Source organism: Montipora capricornis, chromosome 2, assembly GCF_036669925.1.
Source record: "Montipora capricornis isolate CH-2021 chromosome 2, ASM3666992v2, whole genome shotgun sequence".
NCBI classification, from domain to species: domain Eukaryota; kingdom Metazoa; phylum Cnidaria; class Anthozoa; order Scleractinia; family Acroporidae; genus Montipora; species Montipora capricornis.
The window spans coordinates 42,527,350-42,539,849 of NC_090884.1; the positions used below are offsets into that span (position 1 = coordinate 42,527,350).

Here is a 12,500-nt window from a genome sequence, read left to right on the forward strand (position 1 = left end):
AAAGAGTTTAGTCCATGGACAGGATGTCCTCGAAATTTGGCAAAGGCGCTATCTATCAAATACTCGTTGGAGTTAAGGAGAAGATGTCAAATGATTGTGCCTGTGTTCTGGTGATCTGTCCGCTTAGCTGTCCTCTCTTAGTTCTGCGTATTTTAAAACTAGTTTGGAAGCCATTTTCCATTCTTTTAAAACCAGGCAACAGATTAGTTTTTTAATTGTCAGTTCAGAAGGCAAATGTACTTTTACCTTACCGTCATTCAACTGACTAACAACCTTGACTTGAAGTTCCTCTGGTTCGGGCAAATCATCAATATTCAGCTTCGATAACATCTCGTGCTGAACTTTAGTTTGTCGAGACTCTGCATCCTTCCCAAAGCTTAGAGATTTCCTGGACGAAATAATTTTCCCGGGGGATTTCACACGTTGGGACTTCAAGTTTGGAGATCTGTCGTTTTAATCTGGGGTACGCTCGCAAAATAATCTCTTTCCTGCGTCTTTGCTCTTTGCTGGCACCTTTTCGTCTTCCCTCGATGGATTTTCTTCAGGTTTCCTGGTTCTTTTTTAATCAAAGCGTATAGACTGCCCAAATTGCGGATTTTTCTTCCACAAGGATTGCAAACGCGATGTGAGTAGGTCTCGCTTCGATCCAGAGGAATTCCAACACTTTCCAAGATATTGGCTAACATAACACAACGGCAATCTTTTCTGTTGGAAGGCTTAAACAAGTTTTTTGTGGACATATATCCCCGATGATTCTTTGTAAAATTTCCAAATTTCGTTTTAAACGAGCAATGACAAACGTCGCAATTATTCGAAGCCATATCATTTCGCCCGCTTGCTTTTTCTGCCTTGGATTGTTTGTTCGTGGGCTGCTTGTCAAAAATGGTTTACCGGAAGTTAATGATCATTAGCTGTAATGTAACAGTTGGTGCCCCAAGGGAATGCGGTCTGTCTGGGGGCGTTCGGTAAAATGTCTGGGTCTGATTGCAAGCGTTTCCTTCCGTCGCCTCACCCCCTTCCCCTACTCCTTATTTTTCGCAATTTCTCGCAGTTTTCGTCCCCTTCGCCAGCGTTTGGAAAAGGAAAGGAAACGGCTGCTACGCAGGCTAAATATTTGCATACGAGTTGCTTTTGTGAGCACATGTTTTTTAAATGCCACGAACCATTTCGTGTCGTTTTTTTCGCGCTGAAAGTCGCACCTGATCATCAAATTGAACTCTCATGAATGAAAATTTCATAGTTTGGACCAAAAAATTCGGAAACGGTTAAAAAACGGTTACGAACATCTTTTCAGGTTTTTTGCCCACTCTAAGGCCGAAGCTAATTAATTATGCAAAAACAGGGCTTGAAATTAACTTTTTGGCTCAGGTGCCAGCTGGCGACTAATGGGAAAAATTTGGTCGCCAAGTTATTTAATATATGACTTACGTTGGAAAAGGACTTTAAATGTTACTTTACATGCAAGGAAAGTCAAAATTATTAAATACCAAAAAAAAAAAAAAAAAAAAACAGCACGAGAAAGACCTCTAAAGCCACTGTTGTTTTCCGGCTTTGTCTTTTAATAGTTTGATGATGGTGTACTTTAAGGTTTAACTTATTTGAAATGGAGCGAAGCACAGTCCGTGTTTTCCAAAGCAAGGCAAACATGAGTCCTTTATCCTTGCTTTTCATCTCTTCAAAACGTAGTTCTTTATTCTCCTACAGCTTGCGTGGCAAGCAAATTGCCTTTATCGCGAGTAAACGCAATACTGCAATTGCTCGGCCTAGGCCCCCACACAACCACAATGTTCGTACCAGTCTCCGACCGGGATAAAATAAAAGAAGCGGCTCGTATACGGTTTTAGTAGCCTCTAGAATCAGAGGAACTTGGTTTCTTAACGTACTTTTCTACCGATATTTATCTCCATTTATTAACCACGTTGTGCAGTCAATTTTGCAGGTGTTCGCTTTCTAACAGAGGGGACAAGTTCTCCAACGCACTTAACGTTAAGGGTACAGGTTGCTTTTTGAAGGTCCATACAAGTTTCAAACTCATTATGCGATGTCCAGGTTCATTATCAATATATTATCAGTATCAAGCTAGTTCCGAGGAGGTCCTTCGGTAATTTGGCTAAATCTACGTTTTCAGCACTCACAACTGACGATGGATTTAAATTTTCAATTAAATTAACCTTCTTGCTGAATCTTCGCATTCCGTGAGCAAAAATTCACGTAACTAACCGGCAAGAAGCACATGGTGTTTAAGTGCGCCCACGATCCCATGAAGCCGCTGAAACAGTATGGCGCCTAGTAAACGCGGTGACCAAAGTATCGAAGTACATTTTGTGCTATTGATTATCAATGTGAGAAACCGATTTTCTTGTAGTATTTATACATTATTTTAGTAGGGAAAGAAAGGTGGGTCGTGTTCTAGCCACCAGTTCCGAACGATTTCATCCTATAAAGATTCAAATACAAAAGCTGTCTACTGTTTATCCCGGGTTATCAGACAAAACGTGATTCGCTAGCTGGCTACCAGTTTTGAAAATCTAGTCACCAGCACTCGGTTTTTGGTCGCATTGGCGACCTGTGAGTCCCAATTTCAAACCCTGAAAAACACAATTGCCATTGTTTGTCGTCATAGAGCAATGGCAGGTGTTGACACATATAACTATGTGTCCACAACTAAAATAATAATAATAATGTTAAAATAATCCACATATTTGGTGGAAATATTGGTTAACTAAAATAAAAACATATTTTTCAACTTTTTCAGTGTTTCAGAACATGTAATTTTGAATTTTCTCCCTCTTTCCTCAAGTATTTTGAAACATTTTTGCGAATTTTCTTACTTACGGTTATTTTTTTCTGGAAGTTCCTTGCTTTTTTGGACTGAATATTTTTTCTACTGAAAAGCTGTAAAACGAGATATTGTAAGCCACATTTCTATAAATAAAATTCCAGAAAAGGTAATTAGTTTCATGGAACTTTGATGTTTTCTACCAGACGAAAATGATCAATCGTGGTAATCGGACTTGTTCATGACAACTACAGAATTGCCTTTGTCCTCGGGAGAAATGAGTACGTTCTCATTTTCTTTTAACGCGAATCACTACTCTCTTGTTATGTTAATCATTCTGGATCGCTGAGTGTTTTTAAGGATGTGGCTTACTTCAACCCTGATTTCGTCTTGAGCTGCGGCTGGGAGTCCCGAAATGCTCTGTTCGACCGATCCTACGATATCCTTTCGAGCTATTGAGTCTGGTGTCAGAGCGTATTTCAGTCATTTCCTAATTAAATGCTCTTCACATCCTTTAAGATCAATGGAGGACGCGTTCACCACCCCTTTCTTCTTTATTTTCTCGTGATCGGGAACACTATCGGCATTAAAATGAAGCTTTCTGTTCTGTCTTTCAAGCAATCTTAATCTAAGCTGCTCAGGTTCACGACTGAGAAATCTCATAGATAAGATTCACAAAGCAAGGAACACCGATCGTTAATTGTCAATAGACCTCCGTAACCTCTCGTGGCTTTGACTGATTAAGAGCCGTATACATGCCCACCATGTTCTCTGTGTTAGTCCTTTCCCTTTAACGCTCTTTAACGGTGATCGGAATCGGAGGAATCGCGGTAACTTTCCTTGTCGTTTGCGCAAAATGACTACTACCGATCGCAATATTGGAAGCATTATTTTCTCTTGCATCAATTTTATTTTCCTTCATATTTTTTACTTTTATTACTCGATCTAGTCTTTTATTTAAAAAAAAAATCTTCTTAAGTGATATTAAACTAGTTGTTTCTCTTGCTGTTGTTTTTTCTCTCACTTTTAGTGCGAAGTCCGAAGGATTCACACAATAAAATACTTCCTCAATTTAGATGTCACAAATTCCTGGATTAGATGTCAATATTCCAAAGGGTTGGACACAATGTGATGCCTTACTTGACGCAAGAGGTTGAAAATTCTTCAAATCCTTTGTTAGACCACGCGTGGTGGTGGGTAAGTATCTCAAAATATTTCATGTAGGGGTAGGCGAGTCTGTTGGTCTTTTGAGAACAAACTGCGAAGTATCTCTGACCTACTCCCCTGAAGATTAATCTGTGGCCGATATCCGAAATCGTCGACGGCGAGAAAAGAGTAAGTCGCGTGTCTCGTTCTTAGCGGATCAGTCCGTCATTTTGATGTCGCTTTGCTGTGGAAGTTCTTATTGTACAGACAGACGTACGGGCTGCACAACAATTTTGTGAAAGGGAAAGAATTTTCGCTAGGTATTAAAGGAAAGTTTTCGTCTATTTTGAGGATTCTATTTTATCTGGAAGGAATCTACATGCCTACTTTACAACAACAAGCACGTTTCTGGCAATTAAATTACTACATGAGCCTTTGGTTTACGCAGATGTGCCTTTGTCGCTTTTATTTTCCTTTGCTTTTATTAAGATTGGCAAATGATGTTGAAACAAATCTCGTTGATCACCGCTCCGGGACAAGGCCACTTCCTGTTTTCACCGTACGTGCTCGTACGTGCAAGACTTCGCACTAACCGTTCGGTATCGCTCGTTGTTATTTTTGTCATGCGTTTTATACATGAAACTGTGGCTCGGGTAACGAGGGCAACCTCATCCCGCGCATTGACATTAATAAATTCCTCTTAATTATATAGATTTAGACAAGCCTAAAAGCAGAGCTCCCTGATTATTTATTCTTACTGCCTGTTGGTGTTTCCGGTTGCTGCTTTAATAATTAAATCATTTTCTTTGCTTTCTTCTATAGAAAAAATCATTGCCTAAATAGTGAATTCCACTGTAAAGTTTACGCTAAAACCCGATATCGCATCAACAACGAAGCGATGAGTACGATATTGGTTTTTCGAGTGAAATTTACTTTGGAATTCACCAGTTTGGCAATGAATTCTTCTTGAAGCGCATGAGTTTTAAAAGAAAACAAGCACACCCTCAGCGATTGAATGGAAAAGGAAAAAGCCATTTCAAAGGAAAAAGCCATTTCAGAGTCAACTATCAATAGCCAGCGAACAGGAATCACGCTAAAATTAGAAGCCCTAAAAACAACTTTGTCAGTTCCAGGTCAAAGAAGAGTTTTACTGATGTACTTTATTCCACTTTATCTATGAAAACGAGATCATTCACATTTTGATGTATTTCATCGAAACACGCCAGGTCGGCTTGGAACAAGAATTGGCAGAATACGGCAATGCAACCAAGAAAGGACGAACTTCAAACAAGATCCGTTTCAACACTTAAATAACTTTTAGGTGCTTTAAACAAACTTCTAAACTAATTTTAAGAGAACTCATTGCGATTCCGTGTTTATAACAAGGGGGCAAAATTTTCTTGTCACTGTCGAGGCACAACGTTAAATCAGTTGGGCAAACGGATTAAAAAAGCACTTGATCGCTTGCATTTTAGAGCAAAACTAACAAACAAATCAACTTATTTCTTTATGTCCGAAAGAGTACAGATAATTGTTATATAATTCCGTTTGACAATAAAAATTCGATTTTCATTCCTGAACAAAGGAACAACTGATTAAACCATGCACCTTTTAAAAATACGTATCCACTTGAAATAACGCTTCCGTAAAAATAACAAACGGTTTAGTGTCCAAGGTAAGAATTTGTGGAGTAACTTCTTCCACTAAGTGTGAGCTATTACTGATATTCTGTTTTGTCTTTGTCGTTCTCTTTCGCTCTCCTTTCGTTTCTCTTCTAGACATAGGTCCTCCAAGCATCATGTAACCTTATCAGAGCTTTTAAAGATATGCCAAAAATTGCAATACAGAGAAAAAAGCAGCTCTAAGCAAATTAAAAGTAAACACTCAGCTTTAAGTTTATATCCCTCCGATGCTTGAATGCGCAGCCACCAGTAGTGGTGGGCCACAGATATCATGATATGTCAAAGTGGATTAAAACCAGTGAAAAATGCAGAAAGAAAACATGTTCCAAACCGTTTTCCACCTGAACACAAAAAGCGTTGACTGTGTAAGAACTGTAGTTGATGTAGTATGGCCGTGCAGCCGCGTCGAGCCACAGAAAGCGCGGGAAGGGTTACGTTTTTACAAACGTTGGCCGTGTAGCACTTTATGTTTCAACAGCCTTAACTGATTAGAGTGTGATGTGAAGTGCTAGTTTTGTACCCCATATGAATTCCCACCCAGTGGTAAACCTGGAGAAGCTGAGTGACGGTAGACCTTCCTATAACCGTGCTGCAAATGGTACAGTTGTGGCGAGAGGAGAGTATAGCAGTGGTTTAAGACACATATTTCTAGACATTTTGATACAATACACAGTAATGAGATTGGTCGGTAGTTCTTGGATAATCTGGGAACATCAGATTTGTAAACAGGACACAGTGTATTTTCACTGGTCATGAAACTTGCCGAGAGACAACGATAGGTTTAAACAAACGGCAGATAGAAGAGGCAATTTCAGGTCACGGTACAGTTTCATTCAGCAATCTACCAGGAATGTTATCAAGGCCATGCGCTTTGTTTGCATCAATATCTTCCTGAACTTTAATTACCACTGATATTTCGCTTAAATGATGAGCAGGTATAACAGGTGGCCCTTTGTAAGATTCAGAAGTACCATCGTTAGGACTGAATACAGATTGAAAAAATTGTTAAGTAAGTATGCTTTCTCTTTGTTGTTCGTCACAAAGCGTCGACCATCCCTCAAGAAGCCAGGTTTTGTTGTTCTGAACAATTTAATTTAATTTTCATAGGAAATAATATTGTCTGTAAAGGACACAACAAAACAATCAATTTGACATATAATTCATGGCTGTATCTTGCAAAATAAAAATTATGCAAGTGAAAAATATTTTGCAGAAGGGTTTGATTCCCCATGACATGTTTGACACTGGAAACCCCTTTTGCGATTTTTGTACACGGCATTAATTTTATCCAACTAAAAGTATTCTTTGTACAGTATATACCTGTTAAAATAAGGCCGTTCATAAATTGCAGCAGTACTTTCAATAGTATTGTAAGACTGGTTGACATTTACATGGTTGTTCGGGATAAAAAGTGTGCGAGGGTTCTACTTACAATTCTATTGTTAGTTGCAATATCACATGCAATGTTGCATGTGATATCCACTGTGTTCGATAGTTTGGCCAGGGCTTAACAGCGTGCGTTGTAGAAGTTTAATTTATGCTCACCAGATATGAAATAACAACCAAAAACTTCAGCTCGGAGGCAGGCAGTGGATCCCATGAAGTCACCAGAAGTTTTATACCGTAGTATTCTTAGTCTTTTGGCCACAAGCGTTTCTTTCAGGGAATGTTTTGACACAGAGTTTCTGTCCTTGTTGCCTTGGAATACCTTCAACAGATTATCGACTGGTTAGATGCAAGCAATGTTTTTTTTTTCGTGGTTGACCAATTAATGACTCAGTGATCATTTGATTGTTTGGCTTTTGAAAGTAATGACTGGCTAACTGACTGACTGACCGATTGGTTGGGGAAAAAATGGTCTTTGTAAAAATACATTGACTAATGAAAATCAATTATACAAAGAAACATTACGCAGGCCCATAGCCAGGGGAGTGCACTATCGCAACCCCAGTGACCCCAAAGGTCTACATCTTGGTAAACTACGTCTAAGATTCATTAGTTAAAAATGATTACAATTACTGCATTTACTGGCAAACTACTTTAATTTACTGGGCTAAGAACACCGCTGAAATATCTCTAGCAAAAAGTTGCTTTAACGTGTAACAAAAATACTTGAAAGGTATGTTCTTTACAGCGCATGCTGGGATGCATGTGAAATTTGTAACCAAGACACTAAAGGAAACTTCTGTAATAAATGTAATCTAACGGGAATAAGGCACATATACCTTGTCACGTCCAGATTCTTGATAAGTATGCCAATGTTTCCCGAGTGAGTACCTCAGCACGTAGGTCACAACCCATTTGTGTTCTTTAGGATGCCCTTGAGTTGCTACAGCAGTCACCTCGACCAAACGACCAAAATCAATCTGTGTATTGCAGCAATATTAATAAATTAAACAGTCAAATGAACAGGAGAAAGGTTGACGGGAAGAGAGTCAACTGAAATACAAATCATTTTGTGACTGACTTGGCCCTTACTGCTTGAGTTACGAAGAGCAGAAAGGAACAGAAAAGTAAGACTCGTGGAAAAAGAACGCTAACATCCCATAATTCCCTAAATTTCTTTGACGAAGGGCTAACGCTCGAAACGTCAGCTTTCAAATTTCGCTATGGTAGCCTATATATTATATCAACCCAGTTAATAAATCTATTTCTGTTCTTCTTTGGACACTGAACCTTATCATCCATTTCGGGGAAAAGAAGGTGTTCTCAACTTTGCAGATTCCTATACTGGACAGGCTCTTTTTTAATTAAACGAACTATTAAAACGTCAACTTTCGGTGAATCAAAAAGGGCTTCAAGAAGAAAGATCTTCAAGAGGTAAAAAAAAGGGAAGAGCACGCGTTAACAGAGATGTGGTATTTTTAGTGAATTCTAATGTCGGTTCTCACATTTTTAGACTATAAATTCAAATATGGTGTGTTCAGAGTTGTAACAGGCGCGTAGACAACAAGCAATAAGAAAAATGCGTTGAGAGAGGCGCTGCAATGGCTGCCACGTTTAATTGGTTTTATTTTTTATAGGAGGATCAATTCAAACTAGGCCTAAACCTTTTCCTCAAGAGAATTTGGGTTTTTATTGACGAAAACTGAGTCTCTTACAGAAAATGAGGAACCTTGAATGTTTCTGAAGTTCCGTGGCAAATTTAAACTTGACCTGGCAGCAAACGGCTGCTTTACATCTCGTGTTGCGGTTTCCAGTTGGACTAAACGCTGTTATATAACACTCTACTCTCCTGGACAGGGTCCACCTATGGATATTACAGTGTTTGGAGATATAGCTCTAAACCCAGGACAGATTTTTTTCCTGTGTGAGCGAACATGTCAACTCTGGAGTTTACCATGGTAAAGATCTTCGACACTAATTACGTATTCAAGAAATCAACTCAATCGAATTCAACGTACTTCGCAATGCTATCGCCGCTTCTCAGGCTTATCTCTCCTAAGTTCTGTGCTTGTTGCGTTAAATAACGCTGGATTTCTGTATTATCGTGGGAAACGCGCTGGTTGCAGGAACATTACTCGTTTTTGGAGTGACGGCATGCACATTGCAACTGTGTTTTCGAACAGATCCACTTCGACTAGTTTTGCTTCATTGCGCACTGGTGTTGACATTTCCAATTTAATTTTTATTCAGCTACAGACTCGGCAGAAACCCACTCAAAGTCATCATCTGCTCTCCAATTTTGCTCTTGTTGACTACAGATCAATTAGCAACAAGATTCTTATGTTGAATGATTTTGTCATCGAACATAGCATTGATATTCTAACAGTTACTTAGACTTCTCTTCTTAACGACCACTTTGATGCTTTTTATTGCCGCGACATCTGTCCCATTGGGTACAAGTTCTATCACCATGCCAGGACAACTGCCGAAGGTGTAGGTATTGCATTACTGGTGAGGAAGTAGTTCAAGGTCGTTTAACACCAAGTCAATCACTTTTGGAGTTTTGAGGTTCTCGAAGTTGTCTTAAGTTCTACCGGCAACCACAATTTGAGGGTTGTTAATATATATCGTCCACCTCCACCTATTGATTCAAATGGATTTAGTGTACAGTTGCTTTGTTTTTTGAAGAATTACTTCTTATCTTGAACATCTTGTTGTGGTTTCTGGTCACTGAATTACTGTTGATTGATGATTTCAATTTTCACATTGACCAACCGACTGATACTGATGCAAATCGATTTCTGCAGCTTTTGGATACTTTTGATCAAATGCAGCATGTTGCCGGTGCAACCCATCGTAATGGCCACACCCTAGACCTAGTCATCTCTAGAGACACTAAAAAGGACATTGTCTAAAACTGTAGCGCTGAACAAAGTGTGTCAGACCACTCTTCTGTACATTGATTTCGCCAAGCCGCTCCACGAGAAGCGGATTATCGCTCCTCGTAAAATTCGATATCTGGATTTTGCAAAGTTTCGTTGTGATCTGTCATTGTTCTAATGACACTTGTCTTCCACTACACAAGTGATCTCTGATATCCTACCTTCCGCACAATCGCAGTGGTGAGAGCACTCGCCTCCCACCATTGTGGCCGGGGTTCGATTCCCAGACTCGGCGTCATATGTGGGTTGAGTTTGTTGGTTATCTACTCTATACCAAGAGGTTTTTCCGGGTAGTCCGGTTTCCCCTCTCCTCAAAAACCAACATTTGACTTGATTTGCGTTGATTGTTGATTCCAGTTTACAGTGACGCTAATTAGTGCTCTAGCGCTAGAACGACTAGACACTTAAATAAAGTTCCTTTCCTTTCCTTTCGTTTCCAAGGTGATAACTCTTTCAAAGATGAAATCGTGTCCTCTAAATCCTGTTCCCGCATCGGTTTCTTAGTAGTCTCTACCTATCCTGCTTCCAATAATAACGAGGACTATTTAGTCTCTCTTTGGAAAATGAAGTGATGCCAGGGAGTCTAAAGTTAGCTCTTGTGAAACCATTACTAAAAAGCCAAATCTAGACTGCGAGGTTTTTTTCATTTTAGGCCAATTTCAAGTCTACCGTTTATATCCAAGCTTGTCGCGAAAGCTGTGGCTTTGCAACTGGTTGGCTATATTACGTAAAACAAATTAGATGAAACTTTTCAGTCAGCATATAAGCAATTGCGTAGTATTGAGACTGCCCTTTATAGTTAGCGTAAATAATGACATTCTTTTACTTGATTTTTCTGCGGCATCTGACACTGTCGACCATAATATTTAGTTTCAAAGGCTATCTTTTCGTTTTGGCGTAAATGATTGGGCTCTTTCTTGGTTTCGATCTTATCTTAGTAATAGGTATCAATCTGTAAGTGTCATGGGAGAAAGATCTTCAGCACGCCCCTTATCGCGCAGTGTTCCTCAAGGTTCAGTGTTGGGGCCGATATTGTACTTGCTCTATACCTCACCACTGGGAGATATCGCGAGGGCGTATGACATAGACGTCTTTCACAATGGCGGCCAAATAAATTATTCTTTTGTTTTAATGCTAATAAGCCCTACTAACCTCGCTACGACGAGCAAATTTCAAAAGAATATTTGTTTTAAAACGAGGGCAGTAGGTCTAATTAACATAAATACAAAAGAATGTAAAGTTGGTCGCCATTTATGAAAGTGGTCTATAGGATTTCATTTTTATGCGAATGATTCCCAGCTATATTTATCCTTTGACTCTCGCAGGGTTGAGGGACAGGCTTCTGCAGTGTCACCAATCGTGGCTTGTGCTCGTGAGATTGACTGTTGGATGAGGGCTAATAAGCTGAAGTTAAACATTGATAGGTCTAAGCTTCTCATGATCAGCTCTAAGTATCACCCACGCCCTTTAGTAAATTCTATTTTAGGGCGCGTTCGATTGACCCTATTCCAGAATAAGAATAAATGGAGTGACGAATTAAAACGGTATGTGTAGTGTTTTGAAGCAGCAAAGACAATATAGATATGTTTAAAATAGCATTCTAACTGGTGTTTGACAATGTTAATGTGAATCTCCGTAAAAACGAAAGATTTCCAACTTCTATTCCATGTACTCCTGTTCCGGAATACGGTCAATCGAATGCACCCTTAGTTAATAATCAAGTTGTACAACCCACATCTTCCGCCAGGAATTTTGGTGCGGTATTTGACGAGAGCTTAGTAGTAGTAGTAGTAGTAGTAGTAGTAGTAGTTGTAATAGTAGTATTTACCGCACCTGAAAGTATTCAGGCAAACTACTCCGTGCGGAACACCAAGCACTGTTCCCATCGAGACGGCCGTATTTGGCGCTGTGTCCAGGGTCTCTTTCGGATGATGCAGTGATCTGATTACTGAATATCATCCGGTTTTTCAAACCAAGAGGCGAAGAACAACCTATAGGGGAGAGCAAATTTTCAATTTGCTAACATTAAAACGATAAAGATTCCTTCAACAATAGCCCACGATCAAGAGCAAGTGGTTATTACTCCGTTTTTAAAAGAACGCCTTCTCGGATCTTTTTTTGCTGTCAATTTAAAGGGCCTATGTCATGTAATTTTAGGGTGTTCAAGGAAAATCCTTAGTTTATCACGAGTTTAAAAATTGAAAATGGTTATATGGAATTCCTTTACTGATAAAAGTATCGTTACATCACAAACATAATGGTCCTGAACAAAAACAACCGTTATCCAGGCGATTTGCCATAAACTTGAAAATGTCGGGCCGACGTGATCTTAAATGCAATCCGTTTTAATCTTGTCCATTTGTGCCCAACCCTTGCTTTTTTTCCTTTTATTGTATTTCTTTTATGTTGTTCAACAGTTTCGAGCGGTTATTGCAATGTTTCATTCTACTTTTTGGGCATTTTGGGGGCATAAAATTACATCATTTTGTGTAACATATCCCCTGTATTAATATATACGAAAAGAAATTTCTCTATTCCGATTGCCTAAGAAAAAGAAGTTTTCAG

The 12,500-nt window shown here is 39.2% G+C and overlaps 1 protein-coding gene across 1 annotated transcript in view; it reads right to left on the reverse strand.

Moving 5' to 3' along the window:
- Positions 1-12,500, reverse strand: part of LOC138022404 (sushi, von Willebrand factor type A, EGF and pentraxin domain-containing protein 1-like) — a 113,319-nt gene that overhangs the window by 9,621 nt on the left and 91,198 nt on the right. Inside the window, exons 76-78 of the mRNA XM_068869534.1 lie at positions 11,769-11,926; positions 7,833-7,973; positions 7,153-7,315 (exon numbers count right to left, since the gene is read on the reverse strand). Coding sequence (XP_068725635.1) covers positions 7,153-7,315; positions 7,833-7,973; positions 11,769-11,926 — 462 coding nt within the window. The remainder of the gene's footprint in view (positions 1-7,152; positions 7,316-7,832; positions 7,974-11,768; positions 11,927-12,500) is intronic.